Raw genomic sequence first — 21,571 nt, forward strand, 5'->3', positions numbered from 1 at the left:
CGCATATATTTTTGTTCATTACTACGAACATGAATCAATTACTAGTACTACTTTGTTCATCAGAGAAGCAAAAACACAAAGCAGTAATTGGGTAAGCATATAATTATTTCAGAACCCCAGAAAACACAAAAGGGTCTTGTTACAAACTCTGAAACGATCCCAAATCAGAAAAAAACTCAAAAGTAAAAACAAGCAAAGGCAAAGATAACCATTATTCATAAAGATAAGGTCTTTCTCTCAGTCACTCACTCAGATCTAAGAAAGCTGACCACAATCAGTGATGGTTACGACTTTGGAAGTCTTTCCAGAATCAGATCCAACTTTCTCAATGGCCTTGACGACGTCCAAGCCTTTAACAACTTGTCCAAACACAACGTGCTTACCATCTAACCACGAGGTCTTATCGGTACAGATGAAGAATTGAGATCCGTTAGTGTTAGCACCAGAGTTAGCCATTGAGAGAATCCCAGCTCCGGTATGCTTCTTAATAAAGTTCTCGTCTTTGAACTTAGCACCGTAGATCGATTCACCACCGGTTCCGTTCTTGGCGGTGAAATCACCTCCCTGACACATGAATCCGGGAATCACACGGTGGAAGATCGATCCCTTGTAGTGAAGTGGCTTACCCATCTTTCCGATTCCTTTCTCTCCGGTACACAGAGCACGGAAATTCTCCGCCGTGTTTGGGGTCGTATCAGCGAATAGCTCCATCTCGATCCGACCGATGGGAGTACCGCTCAGACTCATGTCGAAGAAAACTCTAGGGTTCGCCATTTTTTCTGGAAGATTTTGAAGAGAGAAATCGATGAAGAAGAAGATTGATAATGAATTAGAGTTTTTTTGGAGAGGTTCTTATAGAGAGGATTTAATTTTTAAAGCGGTGAATCTGAAAAAGGAATTTTTGTTATTGGCCGTTGATTTAGGACACGTGTAGGGTTATGATGATATGGATATTAACCGTGGTTAAATCGGATCTGACTAGGGTTTAAGTCGCGTGGATCCGAGGCTCCTCGTATCCATAATAATTGATTCTTTTTAGATGGACCGACCGAATTACGGCGTTAAAGTAGTGGGCCGACAACAAAAGCATAAAGCCCAATATCTTATTTCATTGATTTTTTTGTTTTAACATTAGAATATTTTGGACTTTTGGTGTATGAGCGAGCATTGTTTTTGCCAACAATAGTTCTCCGATTCTATATATTGACCACTCGATTTTATTGGAGAGTGTACCATTTAAAATTATGTATGTGGTGATTATCTTTCAGCACGTGAATACTTACTTGTACATGATGGGATATTTACTGGATTCACGATCTTATGACTTACATAGTTACATTGACAGTTGATTTACTTGAAAAACAAATAAAAAGTGGAAGAATGATGGAGATTTTGAGCTGAATATTCACTTTTTTTTTTTTTTCTTATTTCGCTTCTTGTGTAATCATAATTTTTTTTTGCTTATTTGACCTTGATCCAGTTACTTTACATCGGTTGGTAGACTATGACCACTCATATTCCTCAAAATAAGAATGTTGGAGACAAAGATAAGTAATGATTAAGCCCTTTAACCAAAAAAAAAAAGATAAGTAATAATTATGCCTTGGTGGGATTAGTAGATTTCACTTTTTACTAGATTAGGCCACTTTGTTTTGTTTGGCAAAGTAATTTGATTATTTTCAAGTGACATAATCAATATGTAAATCCAAAGTCTAAACTGAAGAAAAATACGTACGAACATCATCAAATCTTAATCATTTGGTTTTTTTTTTGTGAGATTAATCATTTGGTTTTTGATTCAGCGACTCCTAACAATGGTCTATGGCCGGAATCTATCTTTCTTTCAACAATTTTCATCATATTTTATACACTATTAGTATCACAGTACTACTGTCTGGATTAGAATAATCTTTAAGATATATGTCCCTAAAAATCCAAAAGTTAAATAAAATCAAATCATCACAAAAGAAACTTTTGGAGTTGTCCAACAGACAGTAATATGATCATATTGTTTTATATCATCATCTAGCTAGTAATATTCGTTCTCCAACGTTAGCAAACTATACGACCTTTTCTTAGTGTCATTATCAACAGCAGTGACTAAAAAATTCAGAAAGAAACAACCAATATGCAGCAGGCTGCGCAGGGCACGAGATCCACTGCCACCGTACACGTGGACAACCAAACATTTTACTCACTGCAAAGATACTCTCTCACGTCACTAAAATTATTTTAACTTCTATAGTTTGGTAGGTAAATCGAAAAACCATTAATTTATTTAAATAAAATGCATACAAAATGTTTAACTCAAAAAGCAAACAACCTCCGTGCAAATCATATCATATGCATGGCTTAAAGGGTTTTGCCTTCACCTCCCCGATCGCTAGAGTTACTGTGCTCGTCTCCATCTTCCCGTCACAGTCACATCTCGTCCGTACACGTGGACCCACATCCTCCTTAAGCTCACTAGCTGATTGATTCGTCTTACCTTTGGCCGTTTCGTCTCTCTCTCTCTCGTTTAATTACTTGTATCGTCGACTCTAGTGATACTCTCGCTTCTCTGTTACAAGATTGAGAGAGAAGATAAAGAGGCATAGCTCGTTTCATATCTTCTTCCTTCGACGCTGGATTCATAAGGTTCGTGATCTATCTACGTGTTGCTGTGGTTATGAACATTTACGGTTGATCAAGTTTTCCCCTGCTTTGTTTTTGCCGGATCTCTCTCCGAGAGTTTTGTTTCCGATCGTTTCTGTGCGTGATATCGTTAAAACCGAGTCGAAATCTCTCCGGTTTGTTTTCTTGTTCTTTGTGATTACATGGTGGAATCCGACGTTTCGATGTTTATATCGTTCGATTTCTCTTGTTCGTGGAGTTTCTCTGATGTTTGTGTTAGTCCGCGTTCTGATTTTATCCGGTTTGATTAATCTTGCATATAACAGTCTCGCAGAAGGTTTCATTGCATTTTTCAACTGGCGATGCCGAATTTAGTTTGTCTATAACCTGTTTACACGTTTGATCATGACATTGTTGTGCTATTGCGAGCTCAATGGATCTGATCGATTTATGTGAATGCAGGGCATGATATTTTGGTTAAGATTTGAATCAATCTGGAGCAATGTCGACTTTTAATCTGAGTGTAGATGTGAATCAGAATGGGAATGTCAAGAATGTTGATTCTTTATCTACATTGGACGATATCGATGACATTGATTTCGCCAAGTTGCTAGAGAAGCCAAGGCCGTTGAATATTGATAGACTGAGATCACTTGACGAAAGGTCTCTTCATGAATTAACTGGTTCACCACAGCTTAGAAATGCGGATAATGCTTCTCGGGCCCCTGATCACGCTGATTATGTGATTTCACCAAGCGTGGGTAGGAGGTCTGGATTCAATACTCCTAGGTCACAGCCTGGATTTGAGTCTCATCCTATGGTTGGTGAGGCCTGGGATGCTTTGAGGCGCTCAATGGTATACTTCCGTGGACAACCTGTTGGGACTATTGCTGCTGTGGATAATTCTGAAGAAAAACTCAACTATGATCAGGTGAAGAGTCTTAATATCTTCTGAAAACTTCCAAATAACCACATTTTATTGTTACGTTTCATGTGTTGACTGTTCATTGATCTTGTATCTCTGCCTTGACTTTATCCTTTAGGTGTTCGTGAGAGATTTTGTACCAAGTGCTTTAGCATTCTTGATGAATGGAGAGCCAGATATAGTTAAAAACTTCCTTTTAAAGACTCTTCGTCTTCAATCGTGGGAGAAAAAGATTGATAGATTCCAGCTTGGTGAGGGAGTTATGCCTGCTAGCTTCAAGGTTTTCCATGATCCTGTTAGAAACCACGAAACGCTGATAGCTGATTTTGGCGAGAGTGCAATTGGAAGAGTAGCGCCGGTTGATTCAGGATTCTGGTGGATTATACTGCTCAGAGCCTACACAAAATCTACAGGGGACTCTTCTCTTGCTGACATGCCTGAATGCCAGAAGGGTATCCGGCTGATACTAAGCCTGTGTCTGTCTGAGGGATTTGATACCTTTCCCACTCTCTTATGCGCTGATGGTTGCTGTATGATTGATCGTAGGATGGTAAGCAGCAGATTTTCTTTATTAGTTATTTCTAGTGTTTCTTTCTTCAAGGAGAGTTTGAGTTAGGTGCTTCATCAATTTTCCATTTTTTAATCTTGTGTTTTCTGTATTTTAGGGAGTTTATGGTTACCCGATAGAGATTCAAGCCCTTTTCTTTATGGCCTTAAGGTGTGCCTTGCTCCTGCTTAAACATGACGGAGAAGGTAAGGAAATGGTGGAACAGATAGTTAAGCGACTTCATGCATTGAGCTACCACATGAGGAGCTACTTTTGGCTAGACTTGAAGCAGCTTAATGACATTTACCGATATAAGACAGAGGAATACTCTCACACTGCTGTCAACAAGTTCAACGTAATCCCTGATTCTCTTCCAGAATGGGTTTTCGACTTTATGCCGCCTCATGGAGGTTTTTTTATTGGCAATGTTAGCCCTGCAAGAATGGATTTCCGTTGGTTTGCTTTGGGTAATTGTATAGCAATATTGTCTTCCTTGGCTACTCCCGAACAGTCAACAGCAATTATGGATCTCATAGAATCTCGCTGGGAAGAGTTGGTTGGAGAAATGCCACTGAAAGTTTGCTATCCCGCAATAGAAAGCCACGAATGGAGAATAGTAACTGGTTGTGACCCCAAAAACACTCGATGGAGCTACCACAATGGAGGATCCTGGCCAGGTTTGCTTCTTCTCTACTTTTAGTTGGAAAACAAAGGAATCTCTCCTGTCCCAGTGTTCTTCTGGTGTCACTGTGGTATCTTAATCTTAGGAAAAGGCTATTCTGACCCTTATTGATGTAATTTATGTTTAATGGTACACAGTGCTGCTATGGCTTCTGACGGCTGCTTGTATCAAAACTGGTCGACCTCAAATAGCAAGACGAGCAATTGAAGTAGCAGAGGCTAGGCTCCATAAGGACCATTGGCCTGAATACTATGATGGAAAGGTAGGGAGATACGTGGGGAAACAGTCGCGTAAAAACCAGACTTGGTCAATCGCCGGATACTTAGTAGCCAAGATGATGCTGGAAGATCCGTCACATGTTGGTATGGTTTGTCTTGAGGAAGACAAACAGATGAAGCCCGTTATGAGAAGATCCAACTCCTGGACTTGTTGAAAACGTTAGAAAGAGATGAGCTAAGAAGAACCTTCTTCGTGATTCCTGGTTTTTAATGCTGATAACGACTCTTTCTTCGTTTTTCAGTTGCACATTTTACGTTGTTTGCTTTGTGAAATATTTTTTAGACTATGAAAAAGATTTAAGCATCGTAAAAAATATTTCGTATGTTTAGCTTCATGTCTTTATTATATGCTTTATCTCGCTATTGAAATGTCGTCTATAGAGCAAAGAAGGGGTTCTTTCTTGATCTGCAAGGTAAACCTTTCACTTTATTGTTCAGACATCAAGGTTTCTAGCGATGATGCCTTCAAATGTAACACCAGGTCCAAAAGCCAGAATCAGACCCCACTCGTCTTCCTCTTCATTCATGTTCCTCACTTTCTTGCTCTCCTCCAACATATACTCCAACACATAAACGATCGAATTGCTGCTCGCATTGCCATAGTCCATGAGAGCTCTTCTGCTTGGACTCAGCTTCTCAGGCGACAGGTTAAGCCGCTTTTCCATCCGATTCAAAATGGCTGGTCCACCTGGATGAACCGCCCAGAACATCTGGTTGTAGTTCTTATGAGCCAATCCCGCTTTTCCTATTAGCTTCTTGCAGAAATTCTCCACGTTGTCTTCTATTATCTGTGGAAGCTCTCTCGCTAGCTTGAAGTTTATCCCTTGTTCTGTTAGCCTTCCATCTATTGTCTTCTCTGTGTCTGCGCATTGAAAATGCAATCCATACTTATCCAAAAATAGTCTTAAGATATAGACACATAACTGGATGCAAAAATCTTGTGGTCTTTTACCAGGTAAAAAATTCTGTATTGCAGTGTGAAGCTCAAAGAGAGGCTTCTCGCAGATCGGGTCTGGATCGGATCCGACGATCATAGCTCCGGCTCCATCACCAAACAACGCCACCCCAACAAGATCATACGGTCTATCCACACTTGGGGGTTTGAACCCAATGATGGTTGTCTCGGACGTGGCAAGCAAAACTCTACTGCCCGGATTATTCTCGGCTATGTCTTTGGCTACACGGAGACCTGCAACGCCACCAGAACAGCCGACGAAGTAGAGCAGAACACGGTGTGTGTCAGGACTGAGTCCAAGCCCCTTGGCTAAGTACAAGTCCCCACCAGGAAGACGAGCTTCGCTTGAGGAGACATAGACAAGGTGAGTTATTTCCGAAATAGAACGCCCCCAGTTCTTGATGCATGCTCTGGAGGCTTCTACTGCCATCTCGGTCACTGCATCGTTGCAGATGTCTAGACGCTGCGTCACTGTGGATCCTCCTTCAATGGCAAGTTCTGGATACTTCTTGAGAATCTCCTCCGACATCACAACATACCTTGTCTTCACCGTTGTTGTCTTGCCTGTATATAGTAAACGAACAGTTCAAACAAACCTCAGTTGTCAGGAACTTACAAAATGAGATAAAAAGTTGAAAGAAACAGAGGTTAAAGTGAAGACATTACAGAGACGAGTAAGCTTCTGTTTGAGTTCAGGGTCATCACAATTGGTGGTTTTGAAGTAACCATCGACTAAGTACTCTTGCATTACTAGCTGGTGAGGAAAGGCTTTTCCGAGAGCAAGAATTGTCGCTTTTCCCGGGTTTGATTTCTTCACTGAACCCAATACTGCGGCATCGATGCTTCCCATTTCTATATGTTTTCTCTTGTCAAAGACTCAAATCTTGGGTCTCTAAAAAAGGTTCAAAGTGAAGGCATATATATACAGTTTGTGACCCGCATCTTGTGCGGTGTTTCTGTCTAGTTGATATTTGGTGAAGATTAGGTGTGAGATTCAGGAGCAACATGTTTATCGCATTGGCTCTTTCTATAACCCAACTCCAATTCTTTGAGAATTTTCTTTTGATACATAGTCTTTGGGCCTAGTTATGGTCGTTTTGTACATTTTCACACTTAAAAAATAATGAAAAAGAAACTAACTAAAGCTTCTTGCTATTTGAAGCATGGTTAACAAAGAACACCATTATCAGCCCCATGGTTAGAAATGTCCATGTCAATCAATTGAAATGGATAAAAAATTTCGGATTCTGTTGTTGGGTATTAAAATTTGGTGAGTTTCTACATGTATGATGGATCATCATAAGAAAGACAGCAAAAAATAGAAGAACAAATGAGGAAAGGTGAAGAGTTGAAATTTATGCTCAAACCTATTCCCTACCTATGCCCTTTGCTTGAATCTTTATATCCTTTCTTTCCCCAATGCACATAAGTGAACCTTATCGACGGAACTTACGGTTTTGATTAGAGGAAAGCTACATGGTTAATATGCATGACTTGTCAGAGGTCTGAGAGACACTTCCCACTGATGAATTCAATCACTTTGGTAAGTGACTCATCAAGTTTGGCAGTGACTGCAGCTAAGTTCTCCAAAAATTCTTCAGAAGTTGGTCTATTGCCATCCACAATATCAGTCACACCTTTTATTAGAATCGTAGGCACCTTAAAGATATCAGCCACATAGGCCACTGCTGCTCCCTGAAATGCCAAGATTCAAGAATAAGCAGAAAGAAACAAAGACAAACACATAGATTGGAGCCACGTTCATAAACACATGAAACTTATGGATTGTTTACCTCCATATCTTTAACTGTAGCATCATTTGCTGTGATGGATTCTTCGTCATGTGGAGACATATCCATTGAATCGCCAGTGGATAATCTTCCTACCTGGGAACATCACAACCAAATCATAAATCTACCACTTATGGCACTTGTATATATGCATAACAGATCAAGAAATAATCAAAAATATGCATGAGAGAGGATCAAATGGTGAACTCAGAGCAACTAATAAAGTATACACCTTTAGGCTCAGCTCCTTTATAAGGTTGGGTGTGGGGAATGCTTTCCGCATACCAACACCGTATAGATCAAGGACCTGCAGAAAGTAGAGAGAAAGTTTTAGGAAAAAGCAAAAATATTTGGAATGAGAATGCAAGAAGTAAATTACTCAAGAACATCAGCTTTACTTTGCAACTCATACTGATACATGAACGATATAAAAGAGCACTTACAGGAACGGGTATTCTTCTGTCATGGAAAGCAACAGTGGAGACAACATAAACATCGCTAATACATGCTCCTTTGGCCTGAAAGGACCATTTAAAAAAACAAGGAGGGCTGTTCACTTCATTCTTTCTGACACATAAGTGGCATGAGACGACTATGTAGAGAAGTCAATTTGTAATGTCGATACCTTAAACCCACCAGCGGTTCCCGCATTAATGATTAAGTCGGGTTGAATTGCTTGAATGGAAGCATAAGTCACGAGGGATGCAGGAACCGTGCCAACACTCTCGACCCCTGAAAAAAGAATTGACCCATATAACAAGAAATAGAAAAAGATACAAACTCAGACATTCAAAATCAGTAACAATGACATTTAGAGATAACATCCTGAAACACTGACTCACTTACAATAACACAACCACATGGATATACATACCAAGAGTTGAATCTTTTCCTGGACAGACTATATTGATGTTCAAGTCTTTATATATTCCCTTAAACAGAACCCAAGTCACCTCTTTTGGAAACCTACAAAATTCAGTTTTCCAAACAGTAACAAGAAAGCTATCACCTTTTTTCTTTTGTTTTTTGGTTTTAAAGCTATATCACATTTGATATCGAATCAAATTAAAAAGTGAAAGAGGTAAAAGAACTCACGGCGTATTAACTTCTTTAACGAGCCGTAATCTGTTGATCAGAGGCTGAGCTTCTTTTTGCATAGCTGCGAATACTCAAGTCATTAGAAAGAAAGAAAAAATCACAAGAAATAGTAAAGAGAAGGAGAAAAAAACAAATTGTACCGACGATGAAGACGACGGTAGAAATCTGCCGTTTCTCTACCTGACCCATAAGACCTTCCATTGCAGCGTCTGAGAATCCGTCGCCGGCGATTCGTCAAGATCAAATTTCTAAATTTCCCCCGGAAATTGGAACGCAGATTAAAAAACCCGGCTCCAACCCGAATCTTATCCGGACCCAGACCCAGGCCCAAAAAAAAAAAACATTATTTTGTTATTGTATAAGAATAAAATAAAAAATTGGAAATAAAAACGTTGACGACTTGACGGCCGTTTATGCCACGTAAGCAATCCGAAAGAGAGTCGTTGGTTATTTCATATCCTCACTTGTTGTCTAAAAGCTTTATCCTCAAATCGTTTTCTCTCTAAGCCTCTCCAATGGAGGTTACCTCCACCACCTTCATCTCCACCACCAGATCTTCTAAGTATCTCACCTTGACTTCTTACTCTCCGGTGATTCTTCCGGCTTCTACTCTCCGCCGTGATTTTCTCGGTTGTTGTCATAGTCTCCGACGTCCTTCTCCTCATCTTCGTACTCGCGCCGGGAAACGCAATTCTCGTCGCTCTTCAATTCGATCGCCTCGTTTAGTCGTTAGAGCTTCTCTCGATTCTGGTTTGATTCTTGTTATTGTGGCTGTCACTGCCTTTTCCGCCATTGCTTTCGCTTACTGCCAAAATACTTTCAGGAAGCGGAAAACTTCCGATGTGGTAATTGGAAATTTCTGAGCTACTTTGCTTCTTTTTAGCCTATTTTAGGTTTTGTTTCATTAGAGTGCATAAAGTTGCTGACTTTTTATAATATTCGATAAGGATACTGATTCTGACTAGCTAAGCTTTTCAGGTTGCAGCATCTACTGGAACGATTCGTGGCGGAAAAATCAGTACTGAGAATCGGCGAGAAAGTCAACATTTAGATGGAGATGTTTATGAAGGCAATCCTGTGGAAATAAATGGAGGTTTTAGAAAGATGGAGGAACAAAGTGTGACTCTTTTGGAGGAAGAGGAGACTCATCAAATCCAGGAAATTGCTGTGATAGAGTATGATTCATTTTCAGCTGAGGAGTCTCAGTTTGCTGTTGCCAATGTCAGCACAGTTGCCAAAGAACATACTTTAATAGATGAATCCCTTTCATCTTCTATTGTTAATGGGTCTGTTGCTTTGGAATCAGCTACCTTTGGAGTTAAAACACAAGTTGAAAATAGCGAAGATCACAAGTGTTTGGAGCATGATTTTTCACAGGCAGTGGTGGGAATTCATTCGATTGCTTCTCCACCGGTGGTAGATGATACACATGCTCTAGAGTATGAGTACAATGGTTTGCTCCAGAAGCCTCTCGAGTACAGCGTCTTTGCGGAGAGTAAGAGAGAAGAGATTCACACTTTTTATGGGTCTAATCATTCATCAGCCAAGTCTTCAAGGTTACCAAGTCTTAAAGCAGTCTCTCCTACTGTTACTTCTGCAACTAATAGTTTATTGCTGGACCACAAGAACAATGGAGTAATTGATACTCAGTTCCCAGGACATAGTTCTGGTCAGGCGACTGGTATGTTTCCTATCTAAGAAGCTTGCAGTGCCAATCCATTACAATTATTCCTTAAAGTTAGTTTCCGTTTCAGCTGATGTTCAAGAAGAAAAACTTGTGGCATACGGTAACGGCGGTGTACCCCACATTAGGAAAGACGTTAAAGAAGACTGGAAATTTCCAAATGATGGGACGCATGTGGGTCACCAAACTGATGAAAGCATGCCTCAGTTCCATGCTCGAAACTTTGAGCTACATAATAGTAATGGACGTTCTCCAGAAAGTAATGATGCTTACAACCGTTTACTTAGAGATGGAAGGTAATAAGTATTCTCTGGTTTGAATCTTGGCTGTCATTTTCTACCTCTTCTGTCACCGCTAATTCTTTTTTGCGATGTTTTAGTACCAATGAAAAGTTACTAGATTGTTTAACTTTGAGAGTGTAATATTAATGTATAACAGGATAAAGGATTGCATAAGCTTGCTCGAAGATTTGGACCAAAGGGATCTATTGGACATGGATAAGGTACGGCTATTATCCTGAGCAATATGGATGAAACCTTTAGTATTGCTTCCAGTGGAAATTTGTCACTGATTCTTATTTTTTTGTCTATTTCTTCACATCAGATTTATCATGCGAGTTTCTTTAAAACCTGCAAGAAGCAAAGGGCCGTCAAGGAAGCATTTCGCTTTACCAAGTTGATTCTAAATCCAACCATGAGCACATTCAATATGTTAATGTCTGTCTGCGCAAGCTCCCAGGACATAGAAGGTGATACTTTTTTCCAGTATTAAATCAATGGTCTTGTTAATTTTTCATTCTCCTAGATGCTGAATTGTTACTTACGTAGGAGCTCGGGGAGTTTTGCGTCTGGTACAAGAGAGTGGTATGACTGCTGATTGCAAACTTTACACAACTTTAATATCAAGTTGTGCTAAAAGTGGAAAAGTTGATGCAATGTTCGAGGTATAGAAACCTTCCTGTGTCTGAAAGTTATTTTGGACAAAGATACATATTTGGCTGGTTCTTTGTATCTCTGTTAAAATCATGAAGCATGATAGATTTCTGGGGAAAATCATTGATACTAGTCTAATGCTTGTCGGAATTGTTCAGTATGTTATTCTTGGTCTCCCAACAGAGAAAATGTTATTGTTGTCTAATCAAGCCCCATAGCTCTTACTCTCTGTCTCTCTGTGTGGTTATATTGTCAGGTGTTCCATCAGATGTCAAATTCTGGAGTGGAAGCCAATCTTCACACATTCGGTGCACTTATTGATGGCTGTGCTAGAGCTGGACAAGTAGCTAAGGCATTTGGTGCTTATGGAATTTTAAGGTCTAAGGTAAGCATGCCACAAGTTTGGATGCCCTCCTATCATGTGTCGAGATTTCAAAAAATATCCTCTCTCTTCATGGCTACAGAATTGTTTTTTAATCCTGGTCATATGTTCATTTCTCCTTTGGAATCTCAAGTCTATTATTACACTGATGACATGTTCGATGCAGTAGAATGTTAAGCCAGACCGGGTTGTATTCAATGCCCTCATCTCTGCATGTGGTCAATCAGGAGCTGTCGACCGTGCTTTTGATGTGTTAGCTGAAATGAAGGCTGAGACGCACCCTATAGACCCTGATCATATCACCATCGGTGCATTGATGAAAGCGTGCTGTAATGCTGGTCAGGTGTGTGGCTTTTTCTCCTGTTACTTTTTCTGTTTTTTCTCTTTCCATCTGGTTGAGAATAAGCTTATTGCAGGTCGAACGGGCAAAAGAAGTTTACCAGATGATCCATAAATATGGAATCAGGGGTACTCCAGAAGTGTATACCATTGCTGTGAATAGTTGCAGCAAGTCTGGAGACTGGGATTTTGCATGTAGCATATACAAGGACATGAAAGAAAAAGACGTGACCCCTGATGAGGTATGTCTGTACTTTATATCATGCTCAAAGTTGCAGATCTTTATAAGGCATGAACGAGTCATTAACTCTATGCATACTAGTTCCAACAAATTCATTTTTGAGTTAAAATAAGACACACATGCTAAAACTCATGAAACATGCAAGTGTTTAATTACAAGAATTTATACATACATATTTGTGTAATCTTGGTTTTGATCTTCTGCAGGTGTTTTTCAGTGCATTGATTGATGTTGCAGGACATGCAAAAATGTTAGACGAGGCTTTTGGTATTCTTCAGGATGCAAAATCTCAAGGAATACGTCTTGGAACTGTATCATATAGCTCACTGATGGGAGCTTGTTGTAACGTATGTGCCTTCTATTGCTGTAGCAAGAGTTTTCAATATTACTTACTTATAAGTTTTAAGCTGTCTACGTCAAATCTTTAAAATGCACGTTGTGGATAGAGGAGAAACAGAACTTTGGTAAACTTTGGTGAGATGTAGTTTACATTACCTTAGGAATCCCTAGCGATTTTTGGAATGGTGTGATTGCATTGACTTTCTTGGATTAAACTTATATGCAGAAAAATACTGATAATATTTTTGTTTTGCTTTTTTACTTAGGCGAAGGATTGGAAGAAAGCACTGGAGCTCTATGAAAAAATCAAGTTAATCAAACTTAGACCAACAATTTCAACAATGAATGCCCTTATAACTGCTTTGTGTAAGACCTCAACCTCATACAATGCTATCTTAATCTTTTCCCCTAAAACAAAGTATAAGATAGAAAAGAAAATGTGTTATGGTAGTACTACACTTGCAGCATCCATACAAAATATCATTACTGGTATGACTCCTTAGATTATCAACAGGTGAAGGTAATCAACTGCCCAAGGCTATGGAATATCTCGATGAGATAAAGACTTTAGGGTTAAAACCAAATACTATTACTTACTCAATGCTCATGCTGGCAAGTGAAAGGTATCTTCTTTTAAGTTGAATAATTTAGGCCCGTTTGATCAATATGAAGATTTGAGAGTTAATTAATCTTCTGACTTTTCCCTGTGTAGAAAGGATGACTTTGAGGTAAGTTTCAAGCTCCTTTCTCAAGCAAAAGAAGATGGAATATCACCAAACTTCATCATGTGTAGATGCATAACCAGTAAGCTTGTATTTTGTATTCATTTCTTTCCTCATTCTTGAGGCTCAGTATATCTTTAGATGTATCTGTGTCCATCCTGATGCAGTCAGATATGAAAGTGTTTGTTTTAATGGAGCACTTCTGCTTCATTTTTGTTTTGTTTTGTAAAGGCCTGTGCAAGCGAAGGTTTGAGAAAGCTTGCGCTGGTGGTGAACCTGTTGTGTCCTTCAAATCAGGGCGACCTCAAATTGAAAATAAATGGTCAGTATAGCTTCCTCTTTCAAGTATTAAGTCTGGCACTCTTCTTCTTAATGTTGGAAGAGGTCAAGAAAATCTTGTGATGCTTCCCAGTTGAAGCAATCTTGAGTGAAGTTTCAGTAAATTTGTTGGATTTTGATCTAATAGTTGTGTTTCTTCTTCAATAAAGACTTAAACCAGAAACCAGTTCCAGGTTAATATTGATAAATTTCTCTTTCTTTCCAGGACATCAATGGCCTTAATGGTTTACCGCGAGACAATTTCAGGTGGAACAGTTCCTACTACAGAAGTAGTTTCACAAGTTTTGGGGTGCTTGCAACTTCCACATGATGCTGCTTTGCGGGATAGGCTGATTTCGAATTTAAGCATAAACATTTCTTCACAAAAACAACATAACATATTCCCACTAGTCGATGGATTTGGAGAGTATGATCCTCGTGCATTTTCACTACTTGAGGTATGTTGGTAGCTTCATTTAGATATAGATTCTTCTGGGTCTCATTACATGTACAGAGTTTATATGTTTCATGATTATGCAGGAGGCTACTTCTCTTGGAGTTCTTCCTTCTGTGTCCTTCAATAAAATTCCACTATTTTTTGACACAACAGAATTGCCGAAAAACGTTGCTGAGGTAAATACCTTTTTTGGTGGAATAACATTTACATGTCTTTACAAGATCATCTTCTGGTTGTTAGATTCTAAAAGTTCCTGACCGAGGATCTCTTTCTTTCTGGCCCCTCCTTTTTCTTCCTTCATGATATTTGCTTCAAATTTTCAGTGATCATGAATTGTTTAAAAGTTACATCCAACAGTATTTGAAAAAAAAAAAAAAAAAATCATATATCAATATTTCTCTGTTTTAGCAGTTTTGGGATTCTCACTTATCTAACTATGTCCTGAATAATTTGACAGGTATACCTCTTAACCATCTTTAAAGGTCTTAAGCATCGCCTTGCAGCTGGTAAGATAACCTGTTTTCCATTACTTTTCAAAGTAAGATAAGTTTACTTGGACGATCTTATCTTGACTTTGAAGCCCTTATATGTTTTAGGTGCGAAGATACCTCACATTAATTTGATCATTTCCATGGAAGAGAAGGAAATTAGGACTCCTGAAGGAGAGAAGACAATTGACCTTACAGGAAGGTGAATTAAGAGCATCCTCATTTTTTAGTATGCAGTGTTGATGTTTATTGTTAACTCGTATATTCTGAGTCATATGATTCTAAGATCGTCCCTTTTGCTGACAGGGTCGGACAGGAAATTGGTGCATTGTTGAGAAGGTTAGATATACCATATCATAGAAAGGATTCAAGATTAAGAATCAATGGTGTTTCTTTGAAGAACTGGTTTCAACCAAAGCTGGATTCACCTTTCTCTGGTGGGAAACCAGGGGATTTGAGGTCATCGCAAGTACCATTAGGAAACCAAATCAGTCGTCAGCAACGCAGCATTCGACTAGGGAACCTGTCACTTGAGTGAGAAACTGAGAAGGCGTCTCTCATTTTGATCCTTAACCTCCGAGAGTTTTTTTTTTTTTGAAGGATTAGTTCCACGGAACTTCATATACTATCAGTAAATGTCAACATCACAGCATTCCTCCGGCGTCGCAGCAGAAGGTGAAGATTCAAAGTTTGCTTCATTACTCTTCTGCATAAGCTTAGAGTTCTTGCATGAGGATGTTGCATAATGACAGCAAGTTAATTGCATGGTAAAGCAGTTGGTCTGTATATCTACAAAAAAAAACCTTGTATTTATTCGTTTTCGCATGGAAATAATATATACTAGTAAATGATTCTTGTAATGTAATCAGGAAAATACATAAACCAATATCAGAGCTCGTGATATTGCATTTCAAGAGTTGTTGGACTAAACCTTGTTATGACATTTCCGAATTCCTATGTGCGGATTTTATTGTGAAAGAAAAGAACGAGCATGTGAAAGTTATGACGTGACCACATGATAATTCAGGTCCAATTATTATTATAGATGATATAAGCAATTTGCGTAGAGGAAAAATTATAACTATTCTATTGCTTCAGGATTCACGAGAGCAGAGGGCAGAATCTGAGAATTTATAGTTTACAGAAGCACAGAAGTAGTTTTTCTTAATATTTTAGGCGATTTCCTTGGATTCAGCATTAATTCGTCTAATTTTTAATTCTATGTTAAACTTATAAAATTAACGTTAACGTTATACCAACTTTTTGACATAAGATTTAAACTTATAAAGTAATCTTGTTTGGTTTGAATGCTCGCACAAATTTCTTTACGTACATTTATTTAAATATAATGAAGAAAAAACAAATCATCTATATATATATATATATATATATATATATATATATATATATATATATATTGTGAAGTAATATTCAAATGCCATTAGTTAAGACTCAGAAATATATCAATTCATCTTCTGATTCTCCATGATTAAAAAAAAATATACATGGAATGAAAATTGATGAAAAGATACATTCTCAATCTCAAGAAAACGAATCCTCAAGATATCTATAAATACAATATAATTCTCCTAAAAACCTTCCAACTTTTCTTATTAATGTAACCGAGAAGCGATGAGATCAAGAAAAACTTCTTCTCTACAAGGAATGGTCAAGCCTCCCATTGGATGATTGAATCCAAACTCTTCCTCTGCTCGACTAAGAAACTCTTTGAAGGAAGGATGATTCAGAAACGATATTGGAACCACGAATCTCTTCTTCTCCACCTCAATCTGTTCTCCTACGTAAACTGCTACGTGTCCTTTAGGGACATGATCCGATGATGATGATGATGTTCGGTTTCTGTTTGCCAATGAGTTTAGCTTCAATATCTGCTTTGTTGCATTTGAAATTGCAAAACGGCTTAGACCCATCTTTCTTTTTGCTTTCAATGGAAGTTTTTTTCTTTTTTACACCACAATGTTTGAGATGAGAAAAGGTGGTGACGATTGCCTCTATTTATAATAATGGGAATTTGTTAAAATACGTATTCATAGCTTTCCAATGATTTAAGGCCATTTAATGGGTTTTATTTTTTATTTTTATTTTCTCTTGTAAGTTGTTTGACTTATATATCTTCTCACATGGCTTAACTCATCCATCAAAGGTCTCCAACAAAAAGTTCTCTGTTCATACTATTATAAAAATCAGTAAAACTAAGTTGAAAAATCAAGGTATCATTATAATACTATTTTTTGAATATTAAACTAAATCTTCTAAGAAAAGTTCTGACTCATTTTTTTATCTTCAACATGAAAGTATGTGCTTTGAAAAGATAATAATACAAGTGGACAAAGAACGTAGAAAGAAGAGAGAGCAACTTGGCACATTGGATGGAATTTGCAATGTACAGAAGCAAAAATTCAGGATACATGTAACCAATCTTATATTTCCAATTTAAATACAGAATAAATGCTCAATATGGTTAATCATTGGATTGGAATTCATCTGATCGATGCGAATCTTCTGAGTAGCAAATCATTACAGCCGCAAATATCTTCAATTTATTGAGATTTTTGATCTTTGATTTGTTGAGTCGTATCTATCACCCAATTTCAGTCTCTATCACATGGATGCTTCTTGGAAATTATTCTTAATTTTCTAGTTGCAGAACTCCACATTTGTTATCTTTGGATAGCGCATCGCTAAAACAAAAGTTCAGTAAAATTTAAAATTCTTTGAAAATAATGACAATTTCTTTGTGTCTACATAGACACTTTTTAGTGTATGTATTTTATTTAATGGAAGTTAGTCAAGTTACTATGGTTTTGTAGCATGGATGCCTCTTCGAGTTGAACATCGGAACATGTATGGTTATTTAGATAGATTTTCTTATATATTGCTATTTGGAAATTATCCTGATTACTTAGATGTAGAATAAACACTCTCTCTTTAGAATCATAAAAGAGTCCATCGTGAAGTATGACATTGCTGTTGTCTCTGATTCGATCCATATCTTGTAAATCTTTGAGATGTTCTAAGGGCTGTTGTGATCTTTTAGTTGGAATGTCATTCTCTTTAACGTCTTTTTAATGCACGATATGTAACTGCCATGATCATATCTACCATGTACACTCAAACTACTAATATTTGCAAATCACATACCTCTATATTATGAAATTGATATGATACAGAAGTTAATACATCACAATCAGCAAAGACAAAAAAAGGAAGCTTATGAAAAAGATACTTATCATTTGTCCAGAACATGGCCAGTTCAATTGGTTCATAAGCTTTATGCTATTTTGTTTTAAAAATAGGTTTTGACCCTTAATCTATAAAAATGGTGAGTTTTTTTTTAATAAAAATATTGGTTTTGTTTAGGTTCGTCCCTAGTATTCCAATAATATAATTATGATGGTCGGTCTATGGGTTTACTTCTATAATTAATGTGCAATGAGTAGAGTAGTTAATGCGTTTATACAATTTGATTAAGTCATAAGTCATGACAATTAAATTTTTGATAAAGAATTTCTATATATAAATGGGCATGTAATGGATGATCGTCTCATGACAGAGGGATTAGGTCAGGTTTAAACCCGAGTCTACTTTACAATCAATTATCGGAAAGCATGTAATTATAGATTCTTCGTACAAATCATCAATCAAGCTATGAATATTCCGATGATTTTATATATAAATCTTCGAAAACATGAAAATGTTTTTTCATCAAAGTTTTCTGGAAATACATATTTACATGTTGATTCAATATGTTCTCCTTTGCAGAAATAAACAAAGGGAACAACCAAAAAAAAAGTAATTCTATAGAAAGAAAAAAACTTGGGGCTTCCCCAAAAAACGTGTCTCAAGACTCAAGTTGAAACAATACAACCATAAGAATTCAAGAGACCAACAAATGTTTCTTCTCTGCATGGAATCGTTAATCCACCAATTGGATGATTGAAACCAAACTCTTCCTCTGCTCGACTAAGCAAACCTTGAAACGAAGGGTGGTTCAAATACGAAATCGGAACCACGAACCTCTTCTTGTTCTCCATCTCTTCTCCTACATAAACCGCAACATGTCCTTTTGGGACTCGAGATTGCTGTTTTTGGGACTGTTTAGAGTTGATAACACGCGACAATCTAATCGCCATCTTTAAAAGCAAGAAGTTTTATAAATAATCTACAAGGATACTCTGTTTTATGAAATCAGAGAAAGATTGATGCCTTTTGGTGGAGTTGTGTTTCAGTTGATGTTGTTATATATAGAGTTCTTTATAGGTAAGGAATCAAATTTCGAAATTATGTTTTAATGATACAACAGATTTTATTGGATTTAAATATTAGGAGTTTGCAGAGTTTCACATGGTTTACTTTTTTAAAAAACTAGGGTTTACCTAGAAAAAGCAGCAAGCTGATTCTGATTTCTGGATGACTTAAGAATGAATATAATCAGATAGGGACCCACCAGTGTTACAGAACTCACATGTTCTCTCTGTCACTTATTAAAATCTCTGGCCATTACATGAAACAAATTTGGCCCTATTGGTTTTCATGAATAGACAACAGAAACAAGTGTCCTTATTGATGAAAATAGACATTTTGACAAGTCTATTGTTGGCTCTTGAAAATGGTGGCTTTTTAGTCTATTTGTGTTGCCCTATAGCCCACTTAAGAGGACCCTTTCGTATCTTAAATAAAATTGACTATACCAAACTTTATATTATTAAATCTTTACTATTAAGCTTGGAGTCATGAAAATGAGAAACATTGAACATGCATGGTTTCTTTGGGTTCTTAGAATGTTGAATCAAGTTCAAGAAAACATTTATTGGTAGAAGTTGTTGGTCTTAAAGCTAAGTAATATGAGATTTTGGACTCAACAGACTCCGTTAGAACACCGGAACGTACAACAAAAGTTCAATCGATATCATATCATCATCATTGATTCTACAATGACATCAAGTTAATTGTATGATTTTTTTTTTGTACAGTATGAATTTACTTACGGTGGAAAGTTCAAAATGAAAATTTCTTGATAAAATGAAATCAAGCAGTTGAGCTAATGTCACTGGATCCTGAAATATTCATTCCAATGTCTGATCCAGAGAAATTAATTAAGATTGTTATTATTCGCATGTATTTATAAATTAGTGCAATTACAGTAATTCTAAGAAATTGCAGTTATTGAAAAACGGTCACGTGTTTCATTTCCATTATTATGATCACAATTATCTCTTCCTAATAAAAGAGAGTAACATGAGCTTGACATTTGACAATCTAAATCTGCAATAATTTGGATATGATTTATATCATTTATTATGACAAGTTTCACTATAATAAAATTGCGCAGTACTGTTTCAATCATTTTTAATAAATATTATTTATTGATATGAAGAAAATATAGATCATACTATTGTTATTCATCACTAATTCACTAACAACCCATTTTAGTTTCTTCAGAGAGCATGTGATCCACCATTCTTTTAAAATACTTTAAGTTCCTTAAAGAATCTTATATGTTTTTTTTGGAGATATACTATATTTTTGGAGCTGCGTATTTAAAGTACAAAACAAATGAAAACTTATAATAGAGATTTCCCTTTATGTGACAAATTTCCCTTTTTATTATCTAATGCTTTTATTAATTACTGGTTTGTGATAATGTTGTTGCATTATCAATAAATTTACAGTAGTTTTCTAATACTCCATTTGTCTTAATATATATATGATGTTTTACGTTTTTCTTTTATTTCTTTTATTAGTTGAATTTTTATAAATTTAAACATTTATTATTCTTAATATTTGTGTTTTTAGCTAAAACATCTAATAAAATAGATTCAATGGAATATAGTAAACTACCCGCATTTAAAGTTTCCCCATTTTTACTGTAAAAGTTAAAAGCTTTTAACGGTTTGAGTATCAATATTAGTTCAACTTTTTAAATCTTATTTCAAAATACAACTTAAGCTCTGAACAAGTGTCATCATATACACACATAAGTAACTTTCCTATACTTTTTCTCTTAGAAAAGGAAACAAAAAACTGCTTCATTAAAGCCCTTAAGACTATTACATGCGTTCCTCAATGCAGCTGATGAGAAGTAATGAGATGAAGAAACGACTCTTCTCTACAAGGTATCGTCAAGCCACCCATGGAGTGATGAAATCCACACTCTTCCTCAGCGCGATTAAGAAATTCTCGGAACAAAGGATGGTTCAAGTATGATATTGGAACCACAAACCTCTTTTTCTCCATTTGTTCTCCCACGTAAACCGCTACGTGACCTTTCGGAACAAGCCCTGAAGTTGTTGTGGATGATGATGATGATCCGTTTTTGTTTCTCATAGATTGTGATTTGAAGATTTGCTTTGCATTTGGAAGCATCGACCGCATTAAACCCATCTTCTTCTTTATATTTGCAACGTATCAATTTGAGGAGGTAAAAAAATTTTTAAAAGCAAATGACTTGATAGACAACTAGGGGAAGAAGTTTCTATTTGTAGTAGTGAACTTAAAGTATGTAACTTCAAGATAAGGAAAAGACTTCAACGCTAAAAAAAACAGTACGATGCGATATTTTGATTACTAAAAAAACCCCAAAAGTTGTGGGCTGTTGGGCCATGCCGTCATCCATCTGGCTCACATGGCTTAGCTCATCAGCTCTATATAAAAAAAAGAAAGAAAAAATTGCACATAATATAAGTTTCTACATGATTGCAAATATAAAAAGTTTTGGGTATATGCATATTTAATTAGAGCCTCGAAATGGTAAATAAGG

At 36.9% G+C, this 21,571-nt stretch overlaps 8 protein-coding genes across 8 annotated transcripts; 2 read left to right on the forward strand and 6 right to left on the reverse strand.

Moving 5' to 3' along the window:
- Positions 1 to 72: 72 nt before the first annotated feature.
- LOC9305192 (peptidyl-prolyl cis-trans isomerase CYP18-4) lies at positions 73 to 1,015 on the reverse strand. The gene has a single exon (XM_021018953.1). The coding sequence runs from the start codon at positions 772 to 774 to the stop codon at positions 256 to 258; it is 519 nt and encodes a 172-aa protein (XP_020874612.1). The 5' UTR covers positions 775 to 1,015; the 3' UTR covers positions 73 to 255.
- A 1,270-nt stretch (positions 1,016 to 2,285) lies between these two features.
- Positions 2,286 to 5,378, forward strand: LOC9305193 (probable alkaline/neutral invertase B). Its single transcript, XM_021016382.1, has 5 exons — positions 2,286 to 2,637; positions 3,076 to 3,544; positions 3,657 to 4,088; positions 4,204 to 4,762; positions 4,905 to 5,378. The coding sequence occupies exons 2-5, from the start codon at positions 3,116 to 3,118 to the stop codon at positions 5,198 to 5,200; spliced, it is 1,716 nt and encodes a 571-aa protein (XP_020872041.1). The 5' UTR covers positions 2,286 to 2,637; positions 3,076 to 3,115; the 3' UTR covers positions 5,201 to 5,378.
- LOC9303174 (type III polyketide synthase B) lies at positions 5,353 to 6,898 on the reverse strand. Its single transcript, XM_021016383.1, has 3 exons — positions 6,667 to 6,898; positions 5,998 to 6,564; positions 5,353 to 5,907 (listed from the first exon to the last, which is right to left on the reverse strand). Exons 1-3 carry the CDS (start codon positions 6,848 to 6,850, stop codon positions 5,480 to 5,482), a joined length of 1,179 nt encoding a protein of 392 aa, XP_020872042.1. The 5' UTR covers positions 6,851 to 6,898; the 3' UTR covers positions 5,353 to 5,479.
- A 315-nt stretch (positions 6,899 to 7,213) lies between these two features.
- LOC9305194 (5'-methylthioadenosine/S-adenosylhomocysteine nucleosidase 2) lies at positions 7,214 to 9,239 on the reverse strand. Its single transcript, XM_021016385.1, has 8 exons — positions 9,029 to 9,239; positions 8,886 to 8,949; positions 8,665 to 8,756; positions 8,416 to 8,522; positions 8,234 to 8,308; positions 8,023 to 8,097; positions 7,794 to 7,886; positions 7,214 to 7,695 (listed from the first exon to the last, which is right to left on the reverse strand). The coding sequence occupies exons 1-8, from the start codon at positions 9,087 to 9,089 to the stop codon at positions 7,498 to 7,500; spliced, it is 765 nt and encodes a 254-aa protein (XP_020872044.1). The 5' UTR covers positions 9,090 to 9,239; the 3' UTR covers positions 7,214 to 7,497.
- A 164-nt stretch (positions 9,240 to 9,403) lies between these two features.
- Positions 9,404 to 15,720, forward strand: LOC9305195 (pentatricopeptide repeat-containing protein MRL1, chloroplastic). Its single transcript, XM_002867056.2, has 19 exons — positions 9,404 to 9,733; positions 9,867 to 10,569; positions 10,643 to 10,868; positions 11,011 to 11,074; positions 11,176 to 11,320; positions 11,400 to 11,515; positions 11,761 to 11,889; positions 12,056 to 12,229; positions 12,303 to 12,467; positions 12,673 to 12,813; positions 13,072 to 13,171; positions 13,320 to 13,428; positions 13,518 to 13,609; positions 13,759 to 13,849; positions 14,072 to 14,303; positions 14,386 to 14,478; positions 14,760 to 14,808; positions 14,899 to 14,992; positions 15,097 to 15,720. Exons 1-19 carry the CDS (start codon positions 9,404 to 9,406, stop codon positions 15,326 to 15,328), a joined length of 3,285 nt encoding a protein of 1,094 aa, XP_002867102.1. The 3' UTR covers positions 15,329 to 15,720.
- A 515-nt stretch (positions 15,721 to 16,235) lies between these two features.
- Positions 16,236 to 16,800, reverse strand: LOC9303175 (auxin-induced protein 15A). The gene has a single exon (XM_002869078.2). The coding sequence runs from the start codon at positions 16,719 to 16,721 to the stop codon at positions 16,404 to 16,406; it is 318 nt and encodes a 105-aa protein (XP_002869124.1). The 5' UTR covers positions 16,722 to 16,800; the 3' UTR covers positions 16,236 to 16,403.
- A 1,654-nt stretch (positions 16,801 to 18,454) lies between these two features.
- LOC9305196 (auxin-responsive protein SAUR21) lies at positions 18,455 to 19,299 on the reverse strand. The gene has a single exon (XM_002869079.2). The coding sequence runs from the start codon at positions 18,942 to 18,944 to the stop codon at positions 18,660 to 18,662; it is 285 nt and encodes a 94-aa protein (XP_002869125.1). The 5' UTR covers positions 18,945 to 19,299; the 3' UTR covers positions 18,455 to 18,659.
- Positions 19,300 to 20,704: 1,405 nt separating this feature from the next.
- LOC9305197 (auxin-responsive protein SAUR20) lies at positions 20,705 to 21,477 on the reverse strand. The gene has a single exon (XM_002869080.2). It carries the CDS (start codon positions 21,193 to 21,195, stop codon positions 20,875 to 20,877), a length of 321 nt encoding a protein of 106 aa, XP_002869126.1. The 5' UTR covers positions 21,196 to 21,477; the 3' UTR covers positions 20,705 to 20,874.
- Positions 21,478 to 21,571: the final 94 nt, after the last annotated feature.

The sequence above is a fragment of the Arabidopsis lyrata genome (genome assembly GCF_000004255.2).
Source record: "Arabidopsis lyrata subsp. lyrata unplaced genomic scaffold ARALYscaffold_7, whole genome shotgun sequence".
In the NCBI taxonomy this organism is placed as follows: Eukaryota; Viridiplantae; Streptophyta; class Magnoliopsida; order Brassicales; family Brassicaceae; genus Arabidopsis; species Arabidopsis lyrata.

What these genes read in the sequence shown, in the direction of transcription:
- LOC9303174 (XM_021016383.1), bottom strand. Translation starts at nt 6,850, where the DNA reads ATGGGAAGCATCGATGCCGCAGTATTGGGTTCAGTGAAGAAATCAAAC. An exon ending in ACAGAAGCTTACTCGTCTCT is followed by an intron (nt 6,565 to 6,666) that starts GTAATGTCTTCA and finishes TACTATATACAG; the next exon opens with GCAAGACAACAACGGTGAAG. An exon ending in AATACAGAATTTTTTACCTG is followed by an intron (nt 5,908 to 5,997) that starts GTAAAAGACCAC and finishes TTCAATGCGCAG; the next exon opens with ACACAGAGAAGACAATAGAT.
- LOC9305196 (XM_002869079.2), bottom strand. Translation starts at nt 18,944, where the DNA reads ATGGCGATTAGATTGTCGCGTGTTATCAACTCTAAACAGTCCCAAAAA.
- LOC9305192 (XM_021018953.1), bottom strand. Translation starts at nt 774, where the DNA reads ATGGCGAACCCTAGAGTTTTCTTCGACATGAGTCTGAGCGGTACTCCC.
- LOC9303175 (XM_002869078.2), bottom strand. Translation starts at nt 16,721, where the DNA reads ATGGGTCTAAGCCGTTTTGCAATTTCAAATGCAACAAAGCAGATATTG.
- LOC9305195 (XM_002867056.2), top strand. Translation starts at nt 9,404, where the DNA reads ATGGAGGTTACCTCCACCACCTTCATCTCCACCACCAGATCTTCTAAG. An exon ending in AAGACGTGACCCCTGATGAG is followed by an intron (nt 12,468 to 12,672) that starts GTATGTCTGTAC and finishes GATCTTCTGCAG; the next exon opens with GTGTTTTTCAGTGCATTGAT. An exon ending in ACAATTGACCTTACAGGAAG is followed by an intron (nt 14,993 to 15,096) that starts GTGAATTAAGAG and finishes TTTTGCTGACAG; the next exon opens with GGTCGGACAGGAAATTGGTG.
- LOC9305194 (XM_021016385.1), bottom strand. Translation starts at nt 9,089, where the DNA reads ATGGAAGGTCTTATGGGTCAGGTAGAGAAACGGCAGATTTCTACCGTC. An exon ending in TACCGTCGTCTTCATCGTCG is followed by an intron (nt 8,950 to 9,028) that starts GTACAATTTGTT and finishes GAGTATTCGCAG; the next exon opens with CTATGCAAAAAGAAGCTCAG. An exon ending in CTACAGTTAAAGATATGGAG is followed by an intron (nt 7,696 to 7,793) that starts GTAAACAATCCA and finishes TTGGCATTTCAG; the next exon opens with GGAGCAGCAGTGGCCTATGT.
- LOC9305193 (XM_021016382.1), top strand. Translation starts at nt 3,116, where the DNA reads ATGTCGACTTTTAATCTGAGTGTAGATGTGAATCAGAATGGGAATGTC. An exon ending in AAAAACTCAACTATGATCAG is followed by an intron (nt 3,545 to 3,656) that starts GTGAAGAGTCTT and finishes TTTATCCTTTAG; the next exon opens with GTGTTCGTGAGAGATTTTGT. An exon ending in GTATGATTGATCGTAGGATG is followed by an intron (nt 4,089 to 4,203) that starts GTAAGCAGCAGA and finishes TCTGTATTTTAG; the next exon opens with GGAGTTTATGGTTACCCGAT.
- LOC9305197 (XM_002869080.2), bottom strand. Translation starts at nt 21,195, where the DNA reads ATGGGTTTAATGCGGTCGATGCTTCCAAATGCAAAGCAAATCTTCAAA.